This window comes from Myotis yumanensis, unplaced genomic scaffold, assembly GCF_028538775.1.
Source record: "Myotis yumanensis isolate MYYU_CA2020_CCGP unplaced genomic scaffold, mMyoYum1.0.hap1 SCAF_10, whole genome shotgun sequence".
NCBI lineage: Eukaryota > Metazoa > Chordata > Mammalia > Chiroptera > Vespertilionidae > Myotis > Myotis yumanensis.
In genome coordinates this window covers 70,009,323-70,035,374 of record NW_027223761.1, presented here as the reverse complement: position 1 = coordinate 70,035,374, position 26,052 = coordinate 70,009,323, and the positions used below count along the sequence as shown (strand labels likewise).

The 26,052-nt window shown below is 38.7% G+C and overlaps 1 protein-coding gene across 2 annotated transcripts in view; it reads right to left on the bottom strand.

Annotated features, from left to right (window-relative positions):
* RDX (radixin) overlaps window positions 1-26,052 on the bottom strand; it is a 101,189-nt gene that overhangs the window by 39,067 nt on the left and 36,070 nt on the right. For both annotated transcript variants that reach the window (XM_070425956.1, XM_070425957.1), the window contains exons 4-10: window positions 25,908-26,003; window positions 24,657-24,931; window positions 19,230-19,313; window positions 18,891-19,037; window positions 15,299-15,395; window positions 14,290-14,453; window positions 3,600-3,730 (exon numbers count right to left, since the gene is read on the bottom strand). In XM_070425956.1, coding sequence (XP_070282057.1) covers window positions 3,600-3,730; window positions 14,290-14,453; window positions 15,299-15,395; window positions 18,891-19,037; window positions 19,230-19,313; window positions 24,657-24,931; window positions 25,908-26,003 — 994 coding nt within the window. The remainder of the gene's footprint in view (window positions 1-3,599; window positions 3,731-14,289; window positions 14,454-15,298; window positions 15,396-18,890; window positions 19,038-19,229; window positions 19,314-24,656; window positions 24,932-25,907; window positions 26,004-26,052) is intronic.

Sequence of the window (26,052 nt, the reverse complement as noted above, 5' to 3'; positions counted from 1 at the left end):
CCGTTATCTAGCAACTCCACTCTTAGGGTATACCTCCCCAAAATTAATACATATGTGTTATGTGCTCATGGCAGCCTTATCTACCTATCTATCTATCAATCTATCTATCTATCTGAAAGGCTAAGTGACTGACTGTCCGTCCATCTGACCAGCCAGTACATATGATATGCACTGGCAATTTAAAAATAAACACTGACTCACGCATGTGCGATACAAATAAAGCTCTCGACAATGTGCACAAATCCGTGCACCGGGCCTCTAGTTTTATAATAACCCCAAACAGAAAATACCTCAAAGGTCCATCACCAGTAGAATGTGCAATAGAATATTTCACAACAATGTAAAAGAGCAAACTATAGCCACATAAACAAGTTTAAGCAAAAAAAATAAAGCCAAACATAAGAGTGCATGAATTCACCATAGTACAAAAACAGACAAGGCATGACACCAAAATCACAAGCAACAAGGACAAAAAAATAAATAAACTGGACTCCAACCAAATTTAAAACCACTGAGCTTCAAAGAATACCATCAACAAAGTAAAAAGATAACACATTCATTGAATGGGAGAAAATATTTGCAAAACATATATTTGATATCTGATAAAGGATTTTTATCCACATACACAAAATATTCTTACATCTCAACAATAAAAACACAAAAAATGCAACTAAAAACTGCACCATGAGCCCTGCCTGGACCCTGTGGCTCAGTTATTTGGAGCACTGCCCTATATCCACAAAGATCTTGGGTTTGATTCTCAGTCAGGGCACAAACCCAGTCTCGGGTTTCATCCCCAGTCTAGGCGCACGTGGGAGGCAACCAAGCAATGTGTCTCTCTTACATAGATGTTTCTCTCTTCTCTCTCTCCCTCCCCTTCCCTCTCACCCACTCTCTCTAAAAATCAATGAACAAAATATCCTTGGGTGAGGACTAACAAAAAATATATAAAATATAACAAATTTTTTAAAAATAAAATGACAATAATAAAATATAGACAAGTTTCTTCTCAAAAAAATTTTTATGGGCCCTAGTCGGTTTGGCTCAGTGGATAGAGCATCGGCCCGGGGATTAAAGGGTCCCAGGTTCGATTCCAGTCAGGGGCATGTACCTTGGTTGCAGGCACATCCCCAGTAGGGAGTGTGCAGGAGGCAGCTCATCGATGTTTCTCTCTCATTGATGTTTCTAACTCTCTATCCCTCTCCCTTCCTCTCTGTAAAAAAATCAATAAAATATATTTAAAAAAAAATTTTTTATGGGTTTATCTACTAAATATCAGGACTTAAATATGGCCAGAATTACTGCATTTGAATGAGAATTTAGCATAATTTACAAGACAATCATACAGATTTTAGGACAGCCTGGAAAATCTTTATTAGGGAAAAAAATGAATGCCCTTTGCCTTAAGATGACTGACTTAAAATTATCTTAATAGGGATGCTCTATATTCTTTCTTAAGTTCCATTTTCCTTATATTCCTTAGTGTTTGAGTAGTTTTCTGTGTGAAAATTATGTTTATTATACATCCGAAATAAATGAGATTAAAGGATTTAGTAAGTAGCTATTCTCTCAGAGAAGGTATTGTATAAATAAAAGTGCTATCATTCAATTTTTTCTTTAAAATCAGACCAATATCATAAATTTCTTTAAATGTTTTTTTAAAAACACACTTGGTATATTCCAGGATTTTTTGTGGTTTTTTAAAATATATTTTTATTGATTTCAGAGAGGAAAGGAGAGGGAGAGAGAGAAACATCAATGAGAGAGAATCACTGATCAGCTGCCTCCTGCACACCCCACATTGGAAATTGAGCCCGAAACCCAGGCATGTGCCCTGACCAGGAATTGAACCGCAACCTCCTGGTTCATAGGTCGATGCTCAACCACTGAGCAACACCCACGTGGGCTAGTCCAGGGTTTTTACAGCATTCTTCCTCAAAAAGTATTGCATCTCACTCATTCATGGATAACAGAGACCATTATAAACTTTTGAACAATAATAGATACAGAGGCAGAGCTGCCTCACACAGATTGTCCAACTGCAGCGAGAAGGCCGGGGAGGGTTGGGGGGCAGGAGGGAGGGGGTTAAGAGATCAACTGAAGGGCTTGTATGCATGCATATGAGCATAACCAATGGACATAAGACACTGGGGGGTAGGGGAAGCCGGGGTATTGTCAAGGGCGGGGGGGGGGGGGGGGGGGGGAAGGACACATATGTAATACCCTTTGTAATGCTTTAAGAAATAAAAAAAAAAAAAAAGTATTGCTTATACGATTCACATGGCACTTAGCACTCACACCTCACTGTTAATATTTTTATATCTGCCAACCACAGACTTCACTGTCATGCACACCATGTATTTGTATTCCTAAAATGCAGAATAAAATTCACTTCATAAATGTCCACTTTAATTAATGAAAAAGGCACCTGACATGACAGAAAAAACATGGAGCTGGAATTCAGGAAACAAGTTCTGTCCTTGGGCTGTGGCCTGTGAACACGTCTCTGCTTCCTCTGGAGTTTGAACTAAATAGTTCCTAGGTCTTTTAGCTCTAAGAAGTGAGGCTTCTAATGAGTCAGAAAAAAAGGCCATGTTTTTTTCCCTTAGAAATTGTTTATAATCTCCTTAGAAATTAGAATGATCAACCAGTTTGTGGATTTATAGCAATCTTTGTGACTTCATTCTCTAGATCCCCATTTGCAAACTACTAACGCACTGCTCAAGAGAACTCCCCCCTATGGGAGGCTGGTGTAAGGAATGAAAATAAAATTTATTCAAGGTTATTATTTAATAAACCTTAAATAGAATAATATCCTTATTCTATTTCAAACAGAACTAATGGCTGATTCTATGAGTTGTCAGGAAAGCAAGCAGGTATTAATTCTAGCTTTATAAAGCATAGATTTCATGTTAGCCCCGAGATACTACTCCTTAGTAAGGAGGAAAACATCTTATTTTGCTCAACACCATTTTTCTTTTGTCCTTCCCACTATTTGTTGTTTTGAATGTAGTAAATCCTAGAATTATTTAATATAAACCACTCTCTCCAAATCCAATCTAACCTTTCTATACACTGTAGTATTTTTTTAATATTTACTTATTGATTTAGAAAGACAACTAATTTGTTGTTCTGCTTATTTATGCATTCATTGGTTGACTCTTGTATGTGCCCTAACCAGGACTCAAACCCACAACCTTGACATATTGGGACAACTCTCTAATCAACTGAGTTACTCAGCCAGAGTCTAAACTGCAGAGTTTTGTTGTGCTGTGTATTTTTTAAATATACTGAAATCAAATTTAGAGACTGAGATCCAAAAGAGTTTACAGTCAGAATAGCTTAAAAATGCCTTAAAATACTTAGGTGTCATAAGGTATTTAAGTTTCCATAAAGCACTGCATAAATTCTTTTGTTTACATGCTAGGAAGTATTGAAAAGTGTTCTTGTTTAAGGAACCCTGAACAAGAGAAATAAATTAATATGCATAGTCATTTACAATATAGAGTAATAGTACACTTGAAAATACTTATTTAAGTAATACTATACCTAACAAAAGAACAACAATTTTGAATCCAATGTCAAAAAGCGACTTTTACCTTTCTGGGCTTTCAATGTCTGCTCTTCAATTTGCCTTAGACGTTCCATTAGCTCTTCCTTTTCACGTTCTATTTTTTCCTTTTCCTTTTCTGCTATTTCTCTTTTCTTCTTTTCATTCTCTAATTGCGCCCTTAAAAGGAATTGCAATTGCTTTGTTACAAATTAATAACTAGAAATATTCACATGAAGCCTAAGTACTGTGAATCAACTAAGAAGAAACTACAGATGGCAAGGTAGGTAAATGAGGTACTCGTCTCCTCCCACAACCACATCAAAATCACAACAAAAATACAGGGCAACCAACATTCAAAACAACCTGATAGCTGGTTGAATAGAAGTCCTACAACTAGGGAAGTGAAGAAAATACATCGAGACTAGTAAGAGGGGCACAGGCGTGGAAGAGGCTGGTCTGACACCCGCTTGTGGAATTTTTTTAAATTGGGAGGAATATCTTGGCTGCAGAGGCCTCCCATGGGGAGTAAGAGGTCCCAGCCCCACACCAGACTCCCAGCTCAGGATTCCAGAGCTGGGAAGAGAAGTCCATGTAACTTCAGGCTGTAAAAACCAGTGAAGTTTGTGGTTGAGTGACACAGGCTAATGGAGTCCCAGGCAGTTCCTCTTAAAGGGCCAGTGCACAAAATTACTTGGACTTGCTCTCTCTGAGCTCCTGCACTGGGGTAGCAACTTGGGGAGATCCAGGGACATATAGGAAGAAACTGGATTGTCTGGCATCAGAGCAAGAACTCAGAGGCAGCTTTCTCCCAGATGGAAGTGTTCATAGGCATCATTGTTCTTATGCTGAGATCTCTCTTGTCGGAAAGGTGACTGGCAGGAACCATATCTGAGTCTCCATCCACCTGGCTCACACTGTTCCCTCTGCCCTGGTGATTCCCTGAGGCCCCACCCCACCCAATTTACAGCCTCACCCAAGCTGTTTGTAGCAGCTTTTCCATATGAATGGTCTGTCCTAGCTCAGGCTTCGAAGTTTGCCCAAATCTCTCAAATAAGCAAGAGCTGCCATCAGTGTGTCCCATACTTCTCAATATGAGGCCCAGGCCCAGCACTAGCAGCAGCCTGCCTTGCTTCACAGATTGGTCTCTCTTGGGCACTTCTAAGCCCAACACAAGTAGCAGCCATCCGCAGATTGCTCTGTAGCTCCTGACCGGTGGCCTGAGATGGGGCACGGACAGTAGCTGACTATGCACCTGCAAGGAAGCCCCAGAGCCAGTGCACCCAATGGACAGCTTCAGACCATGCCAGATTACAACTCTACACATTCACAAGTGACACACTCAACGAGCAGACTTAGTGAGCATCTGCTCCATAAGGGTGTCTCCTGCACAGCAGCTTTTCCACTATAGTCGCAGTTGGTCCTCACAGCCAATTGGTTTGGAGGTCAATTCCTCCAAATGACGCCAACAACAATCAAGGCTCAACTACAAGATAGGGCATACAGCCCACAGAGGGGCTCACATAGAGTGACCAGCTCAGATGACTGTGGAAGCTGAGCCACTGGGCAATACAGAGCACCTACTACACAAGGTCTCTCTACCAATTCCAGGAGACATGGCAGCTCTACCTAATACACAGAAACAAACACAGGGAAGCAGCCAAAATGAGGAGACAAAAAAACATGTCACAAATGAAAGAACAGAAGAAAACTCCAGAAAAAGAACTAAATGAAATGGAAGCAAGCAAACTACTAAAAACAGAGTTCAAAATAATGGTTGTAATGATGCTCAAGGATCTTAATGAGAGCTTCAAGGGACTTAGCGAAAATTTTAAGGATCTTAGAATTAAAAGGAAATTAGTAGTAACATAAAAAACATTTAAAAAGACAGTAAAAAATGAAGGATACACTAACTAAAATAAAGAATAATTTACAGGAAATCAGCAGTACAGGTTATTGAGAATTAAATAAATGATTTGGAATATGAGGAAGCAAAAATCACCTAATCAGAAGAGCAAAAAGAATCCAAAAATATAAAGATAGTGTAAGGAGCTTTTGGGACAACTTCAAGTGTACCAACATTTGCATCATGGGGATGCCAGAAGGAGAAGAGAGGAAGCAAGATATTGAAAACTATTTAAAGAAATAATAACAGAAAACTTCCCCTACCTAGTAAAAGAAATAGACTTACAAGTCCAGGAAGCACACAGAGTCCCAAACAAGAGAAACCCAAAGAGGGCCACACCAAGACACATCATAATTAAAATACCAAAAGTTAAATACAAAGATAGAATCTTAAAAGCAGCAAGAGAAAAGCAGTTAGTTACCCTATAAGTGAGCACCGATATGACTGTCAGCTGATTTCTCAACAGAAACTTTGCAAGCCAGAAGGGACTAGCAAGAAATATTCAAAGAGATGAAAAGCAAAGACCTACAACCAAGATTACTCTACCCAGCAAAGCTATCATTTAGAATTGAAGGTCAGATAATGAGCTTCATGGACCAAAAACAAAACAAAACAAAACAAAACACCTAAGAGAAGAAAGGGGGGAAAAAAAGATAAAAAACATAAATAATAAAATGACAAAAAATACATTTCTATCAACAATTGAATCAAAAAATCAAAATAAAGGAACAAGGAATCTAATGAACAAAATAAACTGATGAATGAATAGAACCAGAGGCATGGGGGGGGGGGGGGGAGGATGGGCGGGAAGAGATTAACCAAAGAACTTATATACATATATGTATTATGCATTACCTAGGACACAAACAATAGGGTGATAAAGGCCTGGGGTGGGGCAGGAACCAGGTGAAGGGGGTTAATTGGGGGACATCTGTAATACTCAACAATGAAGATTTTTAAACAAGAAACTACAGCATGAATATTATGTCTTCATTATATTCAGCTGTGTTCAAAAAAGCATATTGTTAAAAATACATGCCCTGCCAGCGTGGCTCAGTGGTTGAGTGTTTACCTATGAACCAGGAGATCAGGGTTCAATTCCTGGTCAGGGCACATCCCCAGGGTGAGTGTGCAGGAGGCAGCTAATCAATGATTCTTTCTCATTATTGATGTTTCTATCTCTCTCTCCCTCTCTGAAACCAATAAAAATATAAATAAATCTACACTAATAAAAGACAAACATGCAAATTGAAAATACCTTCGCTACACCTTAAGCCACGCCCACCAGCCAATCAGAGCAACTATATGCAAATTAACCCACCCAAGATGGCGGCCGGCAGCCACAGAGCTGAAGCGAGCAAGCTTGGTTGCTCCAGTGATGGAGGAAGCCAAGCTTCCTGGCTGGCTCTGAGCTCCACTGAAGGAAACAAAGTTTCAATTATAGAAGGAAAATAAACCCAGATACCTGCTTTCAGCCGGCCATAGCCACGGAGCTGGAGTGAGCAGGAGCCAGCTCTGAGCTCCACTGAAGGCAACAAAGTTTCAATTATAGAAGGTAAATAAATCCCAGAATAAAATTTAAAAAAAGGAAAAAAGGAGAGGCTGGGAGCTTCCGTAGCCAGGGGGCTTGGCCAGCTTGAAAACGGCCCTCAGCCCCTCACCCAGACTGGCCAGGCACCCCAGTGGGGACCCCCACCCTGAAGGGGGCGTGACCAGCCTGCAAACAGCCATCAGCCCCTCACCCAGGCTGGCCAGGTACCCCAGTGGGGACCTCCACCCTGAAGGGGGTGTGACCAGCTGCAAACACCCATCAGCCCCTCACCCAGGCTGGCCAGGCACCCCAGCGGGACTCCCACCCTGATCCGGGACACCCTTCAGGGCAAACCAGCCAGCCCCCACCCGTGCACCAGGCCTTTATCTATATAATAAAAGGGTAATATGCAAACTGACCCTAACAGCAGAAAGCCTGGGAATGACTGGTCACTATGACACACACTGACCACCAGGGGGCAGACACTCAATGCAGGAGCTGCCCCCTGGTGGTCAGTGCACTCCCACAGGGGCTCTGCTCAGCCACAAGCCAGGCTGATGGCTGCCAGTACAGCGGTGGTGGTAGAAGCCTCTCCTGCCTCCTCAGCAGCGCTAAGGATGTCTGACTGCAGCTTAGGCCTGCTCCCTGCTGGCAAGTGGACATCCCCTGAGGGCTCCCGGGCTGCCAGAGTGATGTCTGACTGCCAGCTTAGGCCCAATTCCCCAGGGAGTGGGCCTAAACCAGCAGGTGGTCATCCCCCAAGGAGTCCCAGACTGCGAGAGGGCACAGGCCAGGCTGAGGGATCCCCCTGAGTGCACAAATTTTTGTGCACCGGGCCTCTAGTAATAAATAAAAGAAGGAGCTCTTACCCCCCCCCCCCCCCCAAAAAAAATCCACTAGCCAGTTTGGCTCAGTGGACAGAATATTGGACCACAGACTGAAGGGTCCCAGGTTTGATTCCGGTCAAGGACATGTACCTTGGTTGCAGGCCGCTGCCCTCGTTGGGAGCATGCAGGAAGCAACTAATCTATGTGTCTCTCTCACATAGGTGTTTCTCCGTCTCTCCCTCTCCCCTCCACTCTCTCTAAAAATCAATGGAAAAAATATCCTTGGATAAGGATTTAAAAAAAAATACAGGAGTACCCTGTTACATACACATATACTGGATTATAATGTGGTTCTTAATGTGGGGTCACAATAAATACAGTCAATCACTATTTTTAAAATATTAAAAACAGCCATTTTAGAGACTCAAAGGACAAATTTTCAAAACTGCTAGGAAAGTAAAACTGTCAGATACATCCCTTGTATGCACAGCATTTTTTTAATGCAAACTTGTATGGAGAAAAAGGAAGTAGACTTATCACTTGCATACTCCATGAACTTTGACAATAAATTAGAGGTCAGCACAAAAGGAGTTAACTACACAGTTGACATACCAAAAATATTATTTCTTTAGCTTATTAGCAGGAACTTCAAGGGAACACACAAGGCTGTTTTATTTTAAACAGTAAAATACTGGGAGAGCATCAATTTTCAATCATTAATAAATTAATGTAAGTTTAATTTCTACAGTAGATTCAATTCATGTTTAGATACAAGATGACAAATCAGTTATGTCTCCTTTGGCAATTCCATCAGAATGAGGTAGGTATCTACTGCTATTTTTAAAAGGTCATGAAAGCTAGGTGGAAAAGACAGCCTCCCTCATTTAGCTGCATTTGCCATGGGCCTAATGAGACAGCTTCTTTTAAATACAGTCAAATTTACTCACTGAACATCTACCAAGAACCTACAATGGGTCTGCCTGCATGTTGAGGGCCAGAAATATAAAGATAAATAAGAATTAGGTGAGATGTTGTATTAATCATCAGAAATATTACCATTTAATAAGTTCAATCAATATTCAATATCACCATTACTTTAATCGAAATAATTTTCTTTAGTTAAAAATGGATTATATTTTCATTTCTCAAACTTATCTGAATATGTCTAAATACTCCCCAAAAAAGACATCACTGCCATCTGATGTCATTCTGAATGCCAGGCATAAAGCCATGTAGTTTCTCAACTTTCAGTCTCTGATAATGTTATCAGCAAAGTTTCATCAGTTTTTTCCTTTACCCTGTAAAACCCAAGTTTAAAAACTCCTGCAACTCCTACATACCTATCTGCCTCCAATAAAGAGGATCCAGCTTTGGGGTAAACAGCTAGAATTGTGACAAGTCTGCAAGAGTAAGACACATAACTAATGGTGATCTCCTACGCACCAAACCAAACATTAGGAGTCACCACATCTCCCCACTAGTTGAATGAAACCTCACAGCATTTAAGATTTTAGATACTCTTTTATCATGCCAAGCTGCCTTTTGCCCTTGATGTTGATTAGCCTCCCAGCCTCTGCCACAGTCCTCCCTCCCTCCCCGAGGCCCACACCACAAACCAGATCTCAAGATTTAAAGGCTACAATAATATTCCATTAATTCTTGGGGGCTGGTTTCATTTAGTTTTTCCCTACTGACATTTAATTCATTCTTCTGCAAGGATGGAGGTAAGGAGATACGGAAACAGAAAGAAAAGAATGAAGGTAACTTGGCCACAAACAAGTTAGGGAGTGGGAAGATTAGTCTTTGTACCAAAAATGGAATAAATGTGCAGCAGATATTTTATTGATTATAATATTTATAATAACATACACAGTTTACTCTGTTGCACTTTTATGAAGCTTATGTCTCACATCTTACAAGAATTCTCCCCTGACTACAGCCATCACTAAGTAACACTGTATTCAATTAAAACAAATGCCTTTGGCTCTCCACATCTCTTAGTTAAACCTAGTTTCGCAGGTCTGTCTTATCTCCCTCATGAAACTGAAGAGCTTGCTTCTCCCCTAAACAATGTTCAGTTAGGAGGACCAAGCAGGTATAGTCACTGGCCCCTAGGCAAGCCATGCATATTCTCATCTCTACATGTTTGCTTATGTTGGCTTCCTCTTCTGAAAGTATCTTCCCCCTCTCTAACTCTCAAGCCTATTTCTAAGTTTAAAGCCTTAGTAAAGTCCCACTTTCCCCATGAAGCCTCTTGTGTAATGATGTAAATCTAAATCATAGATATAAATATTTTTGTTTAGAGTTTATGTTTGGAAACCAAGTTTTTCTATTTCAAGAATGTAAGTAACATATTAATAAACTATAAATTCTCTGTACTAACATGCAAAAAATATTTTAGAATACTTTACTTTTTAAAGACTATCCGATGGATCCAATTACAGTTTTAAGTGAAGATTAAAAACTAACATAAAACTTCTATTCAGACTACCTATACTAATAAAAGGGTAATATGCTAATTAGACCGGGAGACCGGACACCTTCCTACTGTGGACTTCCTTCCAGACAAAGCCATGGTGGTGGGGGCCGAGGCACAGGCAGTTAGGGACGATCAGGCCAGCAGGGAAGGGCAGTTGGGGGCCATGAGGCCGGCAGGGGAGGGCAGTTGGGGGCCATGAGGCCGGCAGGGGAGGGCAGTTGGGGGCCATGAGGCCGGCAGGGGAGGGCAGTTGGGGGCCATGAGGCCGGCAGGGGAGGGCAGTTGGGGTCCATGAGGCCGGCAGGGGAGGGCAGTTGGGGGCCATGAGGCCGGCAGGGGAGGGCAGTTGGGGTCCATGAGGCCGGCAGGGGAGGGCAGTTGGGGGCCATGAGGCCGGCAGGGGAGCAGTTAGGCGGCAATCAGGCTGCTAGGCAGGCAAGTGGTTAGGAGCCAGCGGTCCCAGATTGCAAGAGGGATGTCTGACTGCCAGTTTAAACCGGCAGTTGGGCATCCCCAAGGGGTCACGAATTGGAGAGGGTGCAGGCCTGGCTGAGGGACCCCCCCCCCCCACCCCCGCATGATTTTCGTGCATCGGGCCTCTAGTGTATTAATAATATTAAAAATTAGCCCTGGCCAGTTTGGCTCAGTGGCTAGAGTGTCAGCTTTCGGACCAAAGGGTCAAGGGCATACATCTCAGTTGCAGGTTCAATCCCTGGCCCTGGGCCAGCAGAAAGCAATGAACTGATGTGTCACTCTTATGTCAATGCTGCTCCGCTCCCCCGCCCCCTCCATTCTCTCTAAAAATCAATGGCAAAATATCCTCACTCCTTGGGTGAGGAATAAAATTAAAAAAAAAAAAAAAAAAAAGAATTACCTTAATAGCTACTACTTATTAAATGTTTGTATAACACTGTCATTATTTCTCATAAAAAAAACCTTGAAGGTAGAACTATTATTTTCAGTAAGAGAATAGTGGCTCATGAGTTTTTCTCAGCAAGTGTAGATGAGGATTGAAACCTAGATTTATCTAGTTCCAAAGGCTATATTCTCTGGGTGACACCAGCTGGGTCCTAGTGATATAGGCAGCCAGCCATGACACAAAACATCCAATTGGTGCGTAAGTACCTGAATCTAAATTGTAAACTCGCGGCTCTTCATTTTTAAATTTGGTGACAATTTTAGCCATACAAAAAACTTCCAGAATTACAGAATGAATTATCACCAATTTGGATGTAAATAACTTCAGAGCACAGACCACAGAGATCAGTAACCCATGGTATGTAACATCTAACGCCATTTTCATTGTGGAAAACCCAAAGTGAGGAGAGTTACGGGGAAAGAACAGGACCTCATACACCAACGTATGGTAGGGAAAGCAGCTTCCTTGCTGCCCTGCCCCTTCCCAGCTACTGTTCTTGCCCAGGAGAGTCCAGCAGCACAGGCAGCATACCTCCGAGCATTCCCCCAAGTATGTCTGCTGGCTACTTTGCCATTGGGCTTGACCAAAATTGTTTCCACATATACAGCTGTCATTTCTGTCTCTCTGACCTGTAAAGCAGGGAATAAATGAAGACTTGGCATGCTATGTCCGACACCTGCCAAATCCCTATGTTGCTAATATAAAACATCCTCTAGGCATTCAAGTGAATTAAACAGTTACTGAATTCCCACTGTGTACAATGCTCGCTAATGAAAGGCTATACAAGTTATCTAAGAGAGGAACCATAGGATTCTTATTGTGGCAAAAAAGAAACAAAGTCTTCCACTTTCATCTAGACCTTAGACCAGTGATGGCGAACCTATGGCATGCATGTCAGAGGTAACATGTGAACTCATTTTTTTGTTTTTTTTTGTTAAATGGCATTTAAATATATAAAATAAATATCAAAAATATAAGTCTTTGTTTTACTATGGTTGCAAATATCAAAAAATTTCTATATGTGACACGGCACCAGAGTTAAGTTAGGGTTTTTCAAAATGCTGACATGCCGAGCTCAAAAGGTTCGCCATCACTGATCTAGACCTTAGAGTAAACTACCTCCAAATGGTACTTATTACCCATACTACATATATTAAAACCATATAGCACTCCTCTCTACATGTAAGAAATAAAGAACAAGTAGACAAATATTAAGAATATAAATAACATATGAACATTACAGATAAGCAGAGCAGTCAGGACACTGAGTGATGAGTATGCAATACCAGTCTGCTCTCTGTATCTGCAGGTTCCTCATCCACTGATGTGTACTATGTAGTTAGGCCTACAATGGTTGTGTCTATACTGAACATGTACAGACTTTTTCCCTTGTCATTGTTCCCTAAACAATACAGTATTACATTAACATAGCATTTACATTGTATTAGATATCCTAAGAAATCTAGAGATAATGTAAAGCATACATAGGTCATATGCAAATACTACACCATCCTATCTAATAAAAGGCTAATTTGCAAATCAACCGATCACTATGACGCACACTGACCTCCAGGGGACAGATGCTCAATACAGGAGCTGCCCCCTGGTGGTCAGTGCGCTCAGCCAGAGGCCAGGCTCATGGTTGGCTAGCACAGCGGCGGTGGCAGGAGCCTCTCCCGCCTCCACAGCAGCACTAAGCTATCAGTAGGGCATCCCCTGAGACCTTCTGGACTGTGAGAGGGCGCAGGCCAGGCTGAGGGACTCCCCCTCCCCCCAAGTGCATGATTCTTGTACACCGGGCCTCTAGTTTTATATAAGGGAATGGATATCTATGGGGGTCCTAGAACCAATCCCCCATGAAGGATGACTGTAATTTCTAAATATATAGAAAGTAATGCCCAAAAAAGAACTATTTCAAAAGATATGTAATACTAGAGCCACATGTGATCCTAAACCACCTGAGAACAGTAAAAAAGAGAGCCAGTCAAAGTAACAATCCAACGGAGTATCTTTAATGGTATGAAAATTAAATTACTAGAAAGTTTCATGCCTATATAAAGTATATTTTAAATACAGTAAACTTCTCTAAGGCATGTAAGCTGAGGAGAGTAATCTGAATTAATAAAAGTTCTGAACTACACAGAACATTTAAGAAAAAAATACATCATTAAATACAAACACTGAAAGAATAGAAAGCAAAATTATATTCAGTAGAGAGCCTATTTATTAGATTCAAATCATGTAATTTTAGTATGTTTGAAATATGTAAATCTACACATATTTAGGTCTCCTCAATTTTGTTTTCTTTCGAACCTACTCTATTTCACAGATTGTCATGCTATTCTACAAAGATTTCTTTAATGAAGGTTAACTTTAATTTGGTGTCTAAATTTTTTCGAATAAAGCATAAAGTTTAAATTAATCTAGAATCAGATTTGGGAATTTTGTTTCAGACCCAATAATCTGGTTCTAGGCTCAACAAGAATTATACTCAATCTTTGCATTTCAAAAATTCTCAATTTAATATAGTTAACTAGAGGCCCGATGCACGAAATTCATGCAAGGGGCTTGGCCTTTGCAGTGGTGGTAGCTTGCCTCGGCCCTCGCAGCCTCGCCTTCGTCTGGACTGTCTGGTCTAATTAGCATATTATGCTTTTATTATTATAGATAGTATCTTCTTTTGAAGTCTAAATGAACCATGGTTAAAAAGATCAGTGTTACTGACAGGGAGAACTGGTATTACTATACTCTGTACAATGACTTTTTGAGTTCTACAATGTCCATGACATTGTTGCAAAAAAAAACACCCAAACATTCAGCATAGTCTCACCCTGAAAAATTAAAAATGTAAGTCACAAACAGAACCTGAAAATTTCATACTACATCCAAGCCAATGTCTGTCAGTGAGAAGCAAGCATGATAAAGGAAAGGCACATCTGTGAAATCATGAAAAGCTACTTACTCAGAAATATCTGTCAGATCTCTAACCTGAAAATTGTAACTGTCATTCGATTTTAATACAATGAAAACATCGTTAAAATGTAAATGTTGAGTATGAAAGACTGTAAATTCCATACCTTTCCAACTGTTTCTGGTGTTTCTCCTCCCTAGCCTGAGCCTTCATCTGTTGCACTTCAATGGTATCAGGCTTCCTTCTCCGCATGTACAGTTCGTGGTTTCCCATACATAAGGCCAAAATCCGCTTATTGATCCTCAGGCGAGGCGCGTAAAAAACAAAATCCTAAACATAAAGTACTCCGAGTTTAAAATCTTCCTAAAGGATAGTTTCTCACACAATAATCTGTAGATAAATCTCAATATGTGGCATGAATTCTTACGTCACATTACATCAAGCTTAGATATCATAAAGTTTCTGATCTCTTATGAGTATGCCATACGTTCATGTAACTGGTTCCCAACCTTTCCATTCCCCACCAGTTTTGTGAAGAGGATAATAATAATCTTATAGTCTCAATACATTAAATGTCATTTATTATTTTTTATTCTCCAAAGTAACTATTAGTATCTGTTCCTCCACCTCAGGGTTTGTTTTAATCTTTATGACATTTATCTCAAAACCGTCCTTTGTTCAAGGCTGTCAAGTTTTTTAACCTAGAACTGTCCTCCTCATCTTTTGCCTTTTCAGTAACTGACAGAATGTGAGCTACGTTTGACACGACAGGAATCAAAAAATCTATTTAAATATAAATATTTAAGTTTAAGGCTTCCAATTATAAAGATACAACATTCATGATGCAAATCTCTATTAACAGAACAGGGCTACCTCTGTTACATTCCAAACACCAATACCAACATTCCTAAATTGCTTCTTAGGAATGGTGATTATTTTCAACCACCTCCTGACAGCTAATAGTTAAATTTCAGCTAAAATAAAACTCTAATAGTTGTATGGTATAATAAAATTAGAACCTTGAATTTTTAATAACATTTATTATACAATACAAGGCGAAAAAGAATATTCCTCAGGAGCAATTCAATAAATGAACAATGTCATTCTTCAAGTAATACCATAGCAAAGTCACAGAAATTTACAATACATAAAACATATTTAAAAAATTTACTTACAGGTGCCTTTTTGTCGATTGGCTTTATAACAAACTTTTTGTCATTAAATGAAATATTTCTGATTTCACTCCAGGGAAAACCAATTTTAGGTGTTAACCTTAAAAAATGAGAGCATCCCTTTAGTTAGAAGCAGGAAACAATGGACAAAATCCCTATCAATTTTTTTGGGCCAATTTATCCAAATGACCGATCTTAAGAGTTCCAGATTTTCAAAATGTATTAACTTACTCATAACATACTGTTGACATTATCTTTTAAGGGGAAAATTTGATCAGTTACATTACATAAAACAAAGAATAACCATCCCCCAAAAATTCATGTTTCATGAACCTTGATTTTCCTAAAATTACCTGGAGAAAACTATCTAGTTCTAGAGTGTTAAACTGAGCTCTCAGAGTTTGCACTGGTTTTATTTAGAGTCAAGACACTACAACTATTAAGCTTAAATATGTTTAATGAGAGAGGGGGGAAAAAAGATAGCTTTTATAACTTTTCATGTGAATTATGGACATAAGTTACGAAGTATTAAAAATGTTTTCCTTCCTGTTTAATTTTAAAATGTTTGCATTATTTATAAATATACTAAAAACTGAATTTGCAGTACACAAACAGACAACAGTGCAGTGAAGGCAGAAAGGGCAGGATAGGGGGTGGGAGGGAAGTCAATGGGGTGAAAAAATGGGGACATCTATAATACTTTCACCAATAAAGATTTTTTTTTAAATTAGGCTTAATTTTAGCCAGGCTGGAGTGGCTCAGTTGGTTAAGCGTCGGTCATCCTATGCACCGAAAGGCTGCCAGTTCTAGTTCCGGTCAGGGCACATACCTGGGCTTGATCCCTGGTCGGGTGCATTTAAAAGGCAACTAATTGATCTCTCTCGATCTCTCTCTCTCTCTCTCTCTTTCTCTCTCTCTCTCTCAGCATGTCCTCGGGAAAGGATTAATAATAATAAAAAATAAATAAAAGGCTTAGTTTTATCGTATGTGACATATCTCCCACAAGAAATTTTAAACACTTATATACACAGTATTTGGAAAAATAGAACTAAATTCCAACTCTATGACGATAAAACAGATGCCCCTGTTTACCACCCTATATACAAAGATTTAGGAAATCAGACTGGAACAAGTAATTTTGTTTCTGCTTTTCATATATTTTACTGTTTCAGACTACCCATCAAATGCATCACTGCTTCCAATAACAAGAACACAAAATGACTGTAACACCTATGTTGGCCAAAAGGCATATTTAGTCAGTGTTCTGATTACAAACTATGAATTTCTATCTATTTATAGTCCTTTTAATTCTTAACCTGACTGCTGTACAGCAAATAATTTTTTCTACAAAAAACTTTATTCAATATGCATGCTTTATACTGTCCCCTAGTGGCCACCAAACTAAGTCAAAAATACCTACTTAAAAGGGAGGCTGTTAGAACACTGCTTTTAAGGTAACATTATACTACATTTACATGTTTCTTTTACAAATTCTAAAGCAATTTCCTCATATAATTCTCACAACAATCCTGTAAGGTGACCCTAGCAGTTATACAAATTTCAGTTAATAATGTGACCAGGGTCACAAAGATAACCAGTAATAGAGACGGTAAAAGAACCTAACTAACCTTTAAAGTTGAACCCTATTTTTAAAAAAATTTGGGCCTGACTGGTGTGGCTCAGGGGATGAGTGCCAACCTATAAACCAGGAGGTCACAGTTCGATTTCTGATCAGGGCACATGCCAGGGTTGCACACTCAATTCCTGGTAGGGAGGCGTGCAGGAGGCAGCCAATCAATGATTCTCTCTCATCACTGATGTTTCTCTCTCTCTCCTTTACCCTTCCTCTCTGAAATCAATAAAAATATATATTTATGAAAAGGAAATATAAATGATACATTCTCATCATAAAAAGAAAGTAGCCCGGCCGGTGTGGTTCAGTGGTTGAGCATCGACCCATGCACCAGGAGGTCACGGTTCGATTCCAGATTAGGGCACATGCCCGGGTTGCAGGCTCGATCCCCAGTAGGGGGCATAAAGGAGGCAGCCAATAGATGATGTTTCTCTCTATTCTATGTTTCTCTCCCTCTCTCTGAAATCATTAAAAACATATTTTTAAATAAGAAATTAGCCCTAACCAGTTTGGCTCAGTGGATAGAGTGTCAAGGGTCCCAGGTTCAAGGGCCTGTACCTCGGTTGCGGGTACATACCCAGTAGGGAGTGTGCAGGAGGCAGCTGATCGATGTTTCTCTCTCATCAATGCTTCTAACTCTCTATCCCGCTTCCCTCCCTCTTTGTAAAAAATCAATAAAATATATTTTAAAAAATAAAAGTAAAAATCATCATTCTCCCCTTTAAAAAAATAAATAAAAATAACAAATTAAACCATTGCATAAAAGACCAAAGAACCCTTTGTCCACAATCCCCAATCCCTCCCTCCTGCACTGAGCTAACCCTATCTCTTTCATATTCCCCATCTTTATATACTATGAGTACTCTGATGGAAACTAATTCAATAACTTTTCAAAGAAAAAAAAAAAAAAGACTAGGCCTTAATAGTCTTAAAGTTATTTTTGCTTTTCAAAAATTTCAAAACTTTCCCTTCTGAATATTAACATAAATGAAAAAACATACCAGTGTAAACTTAATAAAATGCTCTCTTTTAGAATCATCATGTATATGCTTAGAAATGTGTGTTTTATTAGATATGTGTAATAATAAAACTAAAATTTTGGAGCCAACCCAGAATAGAGAAATGCCTTTGTAAAAGATTGTACTGGCAGACTTGAATGCTTACATGGTTTGGTAAATAAATTAAAGAAAGGTATGAAGCAACTGCAGCTATCATTCCTGAAAAGGGCTGAAAGAGCTCGATGGATTTTATATTAATATAAAAATACCTGGTCAATTTCAAAATAAAATTACATATTTTTAACACAGGAATATTCTACTTTAATAATGTCAAAAGGTGTCACAAAACAATAAATCACACATCTTTTAATTCCGTTGTCTCATTGCTCCTGATTTCTTATAGATGCTAATTTCAATTTCAACCTATATGCCAGGCATGACATTTAGAGAATTATTCTTCAACTATTGAGGGGACAAATTTTAATAGTTACTAGACATAACTTACAAGGGACCAAGAAGCATACTTAAAATAAAAATGAATCCTCTCATTTTGATAAATATACTAAGTAAAATCTAAAACTGCAAGATGTTGAGCACCTGGCCAAGGTGGCTCTCACTGGTTGAGCGTCGTCAGTGGTTGAGAGTCAATCTGTGCACCGGGTTTGATTCATGATCAGGGCACATGCTCAAGGTGTGGGCTACACCCCCAGTGTGGGGTGTGCAGGAGGCATCTGATCAATGATTCTCTCATCATTGATGTTGCTATCTCTCTCTCTCTCCCCCTCCCTGAAATCAATAAATTTTTCTTTTTAAATTAAAAAATAAAACTGCAAGATGTTGAGACAATAAAAATATGATATCTGAAAGCCTACCAGTATGAGACATTAACTGATCTTTTAATTTAGAAAAAAGCAGTAAGGGTAATCAAGCCAACTGATTAATGACTAGTTCACTACTTACTTACTTGTCATCATGCTCATAAATATTGAGACCCAAAGCATCAACACCTAGCCACAATTCAGTTCCTTTTTTATTTTTTATTTCAAAATAGTTGACTCCATACATTTCTAGATCTTGTGCAATCTTCAGGTATTCCATCATAGAATCTTCCCTGTTGAAATAAAGCTTATTACAATATGTTTAAGTAAGAGTAATAGCAAATTACAAAAATACTTTGAATTAAAATTCAGTGCTTTATTCATGTCAACTGATCTTTTGAGGATAATCTGATGTAATAATTAATGTTACAGAATAAAAATACTTTAATTTGAGAAAAACACTAAGAAAACAGCCATCCAAATACCTTAGCATTCCTCTATGTTCTTCATGCCAGTTCTGTATTCTTTCTTCCCACTGCTCTTTTGTCAATTTGTGTTGCTCCAAAACACTACAATGAAAAAAAGAAAAAAAAACACCAATGAAAATGCCCCTATAACTGAAAAGTCAATATTCTTAGAAGTTTAGAATCAGACCCTCACTGTGATGGTTGTCAAACAAATCTATACACAATAAACCTGCCTAGAATAAACACACACAAATGACTACATGTAAAACTGGTGAAATCTGAGTAAGTTAGGTGGATTGTATCAATGTCAGTATTATGACTGCGGTACTGTATTGAAGATATGCAAGGGAGAGCTGGAAGGATACACAGGATCTTTCCACAATTTTAAGAACGCACACGAATCTACAATTATCTAAAAACAAAACGTTTCTAGGATCCTGAAATTATTTTAAATAACTTGCTTTAAAAGTTATTATACAGATAGGTTATAAGAATTCAAATGTTTCAAATGAATAAAATATTGGACAGAAAGGAAAAATAACTCATTACTAACGGAAAAATTAGAGAACAGATTGAAAATCAGAATTCTTAGGCCTTAATTTTTCTTTTACTGTATGTATTTTTTGTGCTGCTGAATTTAATTTTCTATAGGCAATACTTTATATAAAAGTGAAAAGTTATACTTTTTCTCACCACCATTACCTCCAAATAACTTTTCATTAGGTTTTTTTAATCCTTCCAGTGTTTATTATGCAAATATAAAAACACACAAACTGTATTCAGCAGATTCAACATGCATATAACTTACCTACTCTGCAAGCTATAGAGTATGTATTTCTATTCTCTTTGGGTCATATAATAATTATCTTTCTTTATTGGTGAATCCCCAAATCCTACTTTATTGATTGCAAAAGCTGTGGTGTTAAAATATTGTTTTGTGCCCTAACTGGTTTGGCTCAGTGGATAGAGCGTTGGCCTATGGACTCAAGGGTCCCAGGTTAGATTCCGGTCAAGGGCATGTACCTGGGTTGCTGGCACATCCCCAGTATGTAGTGTGCAGGAGGCAACTGATCTATATTTCTCTCTCATCGATGTTTCTAACTCTCTATCCCTCTCCCTTCCTCTCTGTAAAAATCAATAAAACATAAATTGTTTTTTTAAATAAAATATTGTTTTGCTATATTAAAAGTTTACATAAAACCTAGGAATTTCTTGGCAATACAAAGAAATCTTCGGGTGCAATATTCCCTTGGACGAATATTGAGAGTAGATTCCTTAATGGATGGGGTCTCAGACCATTATTTTCTTATTATAAACTGCTCCTTTCTCTATGTATTCTTTTTTGAAGCCCTTGCTTTTTGGGGAAGAAGTTTTGACTTCTTCCTCAGAGCACTTAAGTTTCCACATTTTTCTTGTCTATCCTTTCTCTTGCTATCTGACCCCTGCTCACCAAACAGGAGTGCAAACAGCCTGGAACGCATAATCAATTCAGCTAACTGCTGGTATCCAGATGTTAACTAAATCTGAAGATATGGATTAAATTGGATGCCACTAAGATTTCTGCTATAGGTTTTTATATCCTGTATTTCAGATATCATGTGTTTGCATTTTTGCATAATGCCCTTGTATTATTAAATATGCATGGCTGATTTGCAAGTACCCAAAACTTCCTTCCCCCCTTTTTCTTCTGTCCAGAAAGAGCCCTTCTTCACGCCTAAGGCCAATCTATCCAACTTGACTGTTACTCTATGTGGGCCTTTAAATGACTTCTCTCCACTTCTTCAGCATCTTCACTCCACCCTTTATGGCAGGAGACATATTTATTGTTCCTTGCCTATATTTTTAGCAGCTATACTATGTGTTACAGAGGGCAAAGACCACATCGATATTGCTCACCACTATATGCCCTTGTCAGCACTGAAGAGTACTCAAAAATTTGTACAGGAAATTAAAAATCAATTCTTTCCCATCTTTTACAGAACATGTCTATAAACCCATGCTTTGCTACTCCTAGTTTTCTTCTTTTAAATAGCAAACTTCATTTGAAAACTGTCTATATTCACTACCCTTCAATTCCATACCTCATGGCCACTGCCCCTGGTCTACCACGATCTGGCTTCACTCCCCAACACTCTACTGAAAATGCTCTTTCTAAGGACATTACCCATCACTTTACTGTTATTCCCAACAGACACATTCGTTGCCCTCATACTCGACCTCTTTGCATTATCTGACACTGCTGACCTTAAAGCATTCTTTTACCTTGGCTTCCATGATGTAACACTCCCCTGGTATTAATCTCAATATACTTTACAGGAGCCTCTTTCTCTGTACTTAAAAGTAAAGTTCCAACAAGGTCTATCCCATGCCTTTCTCTTATTCTGTGTATCCAAGAGGACTTTAAGGTCCATCTCTTTCATTCCCATTTTTGTGCTAATTACTCCCAAAACTATCATAGCTCAAACTTCTCTCCAAGATCTGAACACACATTGACAAATGAATGCTAGCTCTCTCTTGATTAAACTATAGATATTTCAAACTCAATAGGTTCAAAACTGAAATCTCCCTCCTGTGAAATGTATCCCCCCCGCCCCCCACCCACCCGCCACCTTGTCAAAAGGGTATTACTAACCATCCAGATGGCCAAGTCAGAAACCTGGGATATAAAAATCTATGTATATCAAGCTCTTTTTAAAGGAGAAAGGTACTATCTAGTGGAGCTAAGTATTCATATCACCAGGAAACTAAATTCTACTGTGGGAGAACAGATGGCTTATCTGGGTTTTTTAATGTAAGAATTAAAGGCATCCATCAAAATCATCAAATTACTATGATTTATGATCGCCAAATAATCTTCTGATTACTAATTCCTCATACTTAGATAATGAGTAAAAGTGTGCTACATACCAAACATGAAATTAGCAATCACTGTGAAAGTATTTTCTCCATTCTGAACTGAAAAATTAGTAGTATTCTAACATTAGAGTGAGTCACTTTTAATCTTAGATAGCTGGAATTAGTTCTCCACAGACTATTAACTTGAAGACCAACTGACTGTACTTTCAATAGCAAAGATCAAATTTTAAAGAGCATGTGCTATCTTCTTTTTCAATAGAGTGGTTACAGCACACATGCATTTAAAATAAGAAATTGGCCCTAGCCAGTTTTCTCAGTGGTTGGAGCATCAGCCTGCAGACTAAAGGGTCCCGGGTTCAATTCCGGTCAAGGGCATATGCCCAGGTTGTGGGCTTGATCCCCAGTTGGGGGCATGCAGGAGGCAGTCAATCAATGATTCTTTCTCATCACTGATGTTTCTATCTCTCTCTCTCCCTCTCCCTTCCTCTTGGAGATCAATAAAAATATTTTTTTAAATTGTTTTTTAAAAAATAAATGAGAAATTGTGCTTAAGTGTGATTTCAGTGTTTATAATTTTTTAAAATCACATGACTATGAACTGTAAGCCAATTAATTCATCTGGTGCTCAACCAAATTAGAATCTGATTTAACACTGAAAGAACAACTATGTTATATATACTTGTTGAGATAAAATGATTATTATTTTTTTAAAATATATTTTATTGATTTTTTGCAGAGAGGAAGGGAGAGGGATAGAAAGTTAGAAACATCGATCAGCTGCCTCCTGCACACTCCCCACTGGGGATGTGCCTGCAACCCAGGTACATGCCCTTGGCCGGAATCGAACCCGGGACCCTTCAGTCTGCAGGCCGACGCTCTATCCACTGAGCCAAACCGGTTAGGGCAAGATAAAATTATTTTTGACGAACAATTAAATTGTTCAGGATAATTTTGATTATATATAATATTTGCCTTATGTACTGGCTTAAAACTTAATCTGCTGTACATTTTATTATATATAAATTATACCTCAATTAAAAATAAAAAACCTTATCTGAAATGAAATTCTACTGTGCCAATACTCAATTTCTTAATTCAGTGCTTAAAAAATTCTGAGAAGCCCAGCCAGCGTAGTTCAGTGGATGAACATCGACCCATGAACCAAGAGGCCCCTGGTTTGATTCCCAGGCAGGGCACACTCCTGGGTTGTGGGCTCAATCTCCAGTGGTGGGCTGCAGGCCGCAGCCAACCAATGATGTTTCTCTCATGGATGTTTCTATCTCTCTATCCCTCGCCCTTCCTCTCTCTAAAAAAAATAAAATAAAATAAATGAAAACATATTTTTAAAAATCTGAGAAAAAGAATTTTGGGTTAGAATAGTAATGAAAAGCAGACAAACACATAGACTGTAAGTATCTCATATTCCTGATTCTTTTGGTAAACAACATGCATTGTTTTACCTTCAAAGATAACTATTACTGCAATATTAATATTTAATAATCAAATATTAAAGCTATTGCACTTAATAACTTATAAAGCTTATATCAACAGAGTACACTTTGTTAGATGAAAATAAACACTGATGCCTAAAATCAAAGGAAATTAATAAAAGTAGACATAACACAGCTTAATCTTTCTTCATATTTAGTACCTGGAAAAGAAACTACATCTAAGAGTGTAACTACTATGAGAAGTGGTGCAGAACTGAATTTTTAGATTAAAAGATATACAGTTTTGATTTTAAATGGAAATTTTATAACTTGAGAATTTGAACTAAGAACAGTAACAACTTCTCTCCAGTTCTAAAAGATCTCCACGCATATTCCAATATCAGAGACATGTGTGCTACAATTAAGCACTGAGATCATTAAAAGTAATATCTGATGCTATACTTCCTAAATTTCTTAAGTAATGCTATCAACTAACACTTGTATCACACTTCACAGTTAAAACTGTACACCGTATAGTTCATGTACAGTCATCATAAACTAAAAGGTAGGCAGAGCAGAATTGTTATCCCCATTATGCAGATTCAGATTTCAAGACTCAGAGATGTTGGGTTTTTGCACCCAAGATCACACAACTAGCAAAGAGCAGAATCAGTACTCAAAATCTAGGTCTCCTGCTAATGATTTTTTTCTCATGCCATGCCACTTTAAGCTTATAGAGGCAGCAGTGTATGCAGATAAGAACACAGCACAGGACTGTTAGTCTGAAGACTAGGCTTCAAATGCCTTTTCAAGTTAGAAACATAATTTTTATTCTATGGAGGGCACACAGGCTGTTACTTATTATTCTCAGAAGCATTTATTAAACACGTATCTGCCTTTGTTTTTACCAAGCAGTGACAGCGGCATCCTCCAAGCTCAAATCTCTATTTATTGCTTATCTTGTGGAAAGGAGGAGAGAAGAGGCTGAAGGTTTAGTAGTTGCAGACTATATAAACCTACGTAGCTACTAAGTCATGATTTTTAAAACTATACTCCAATTCACCTGACAACCTGAAACCTAAAAAAAAAAAATTTTGATTTACAAACTTCTGAAATGTAATTTTTCAGAGAATATAACCTAGGAACATGTTTCACTTACCGCTGGGGGAGGAGTCTATCATTAGCCAGGTAGCCTGGTTTGTGAACCTCTTTGTTATAGTCTCCATACTTGGCTTGGACAGCATAGGAAGCCAGAAGGACTGCGGTTTCTGGTGGGCAATAGATCTCATCATTTAAGATAGCTTCTTTAACTTGCAAGAAGAAGAGTCTCTGGGTTATTTCTTGAATTAATTCCTCAGAAACATCTTCAGGAAAGAATTTAGCCCTAAATTTGAACTGTAAAGGATTCTCTTTTTTAACGTCTTGCTGTGTCACCTGGAACAGTAATTTAAGAATAATCAACAAAAATCTTAAGTTCAAAATAACTGCATCTAGTCACATCAAATTCTTTCTAGAAGTAGGATGTAAAACAGCAATAAGATTCTAATATTTAGATTCTTATTTACAGGTTTAGATTCTAAACCTGTAAAAAATATATGAGAAAAGATTGTATGCTCACAAATATGATCTATCACTCACAGATCCTATCTAGTAACCAAACTGAAACTTCTCCTGAGAAGCTTATGCTACAAATGTTTACATCAAAGTCAGTAGTTAGTTATACTAATAATATTTCTTATATTGTAAATTTTCAAATAGAAAAAGTGAACATTTCTTTTTCTAAGATAAGTTGATGGTACCTTATTCAATTAAAAGACATGACACCTTTAATGATCCAAAGATACAAAAGGAGGCCTGATCAGTACCTAAGCTTTTCTGACACAAATTCAAGATAATTAACCTCGGAGTAGCCTAACTATTAGTTAACTAGAGGCCCAGCGTGCGATTGAAATCGCGTGAGGAGGTGCCCCATGGGGGGCCAGGACCCGCGTCTGATGCGTCTGATTCGTGCAGCGCCAGCCACCGCAAGAGTCAGGTCAGACCAACGCCTCGAGGGGCTGGAACCTATGTCTGACTCGCAGCTTCCCCCGGCCACCCTGCCTGTGTCTGCTCCAGGGCCACCTGAGCCACAGCACCAGCTTGGGCAGGCCCCCTGTCTCCCCTTCAGGCCTTGAAGCAGCTGCAGCTGCTGCTGATCAGGCCCTCCCCTCCCCCAGAGCAGGTGCGTGGAGGCCCCTGCTGCTCCGACCCCGATGCTGCGCGCACAACCTCCTCCTATCAGGTCAACCTGTTATGGCGTCCTGGTTAATTAGCATATTTCTCTATTATATATATATATACACACACACACACACACACATATACACACATACACACACACACACAGATTGTCCCATTATACATACTTTACCTTTTTATTTAGTTTAAGCCATGTAGAATAACCTTTGCTGTCCACATACTGCAGCCCAAAAAACCAGACCTCACGCAAACCAACTGTTTTCACCACCTTAAAAAAAAAAAAAAAGTCAATTTCAGTTCTACATTCATACTTTAAC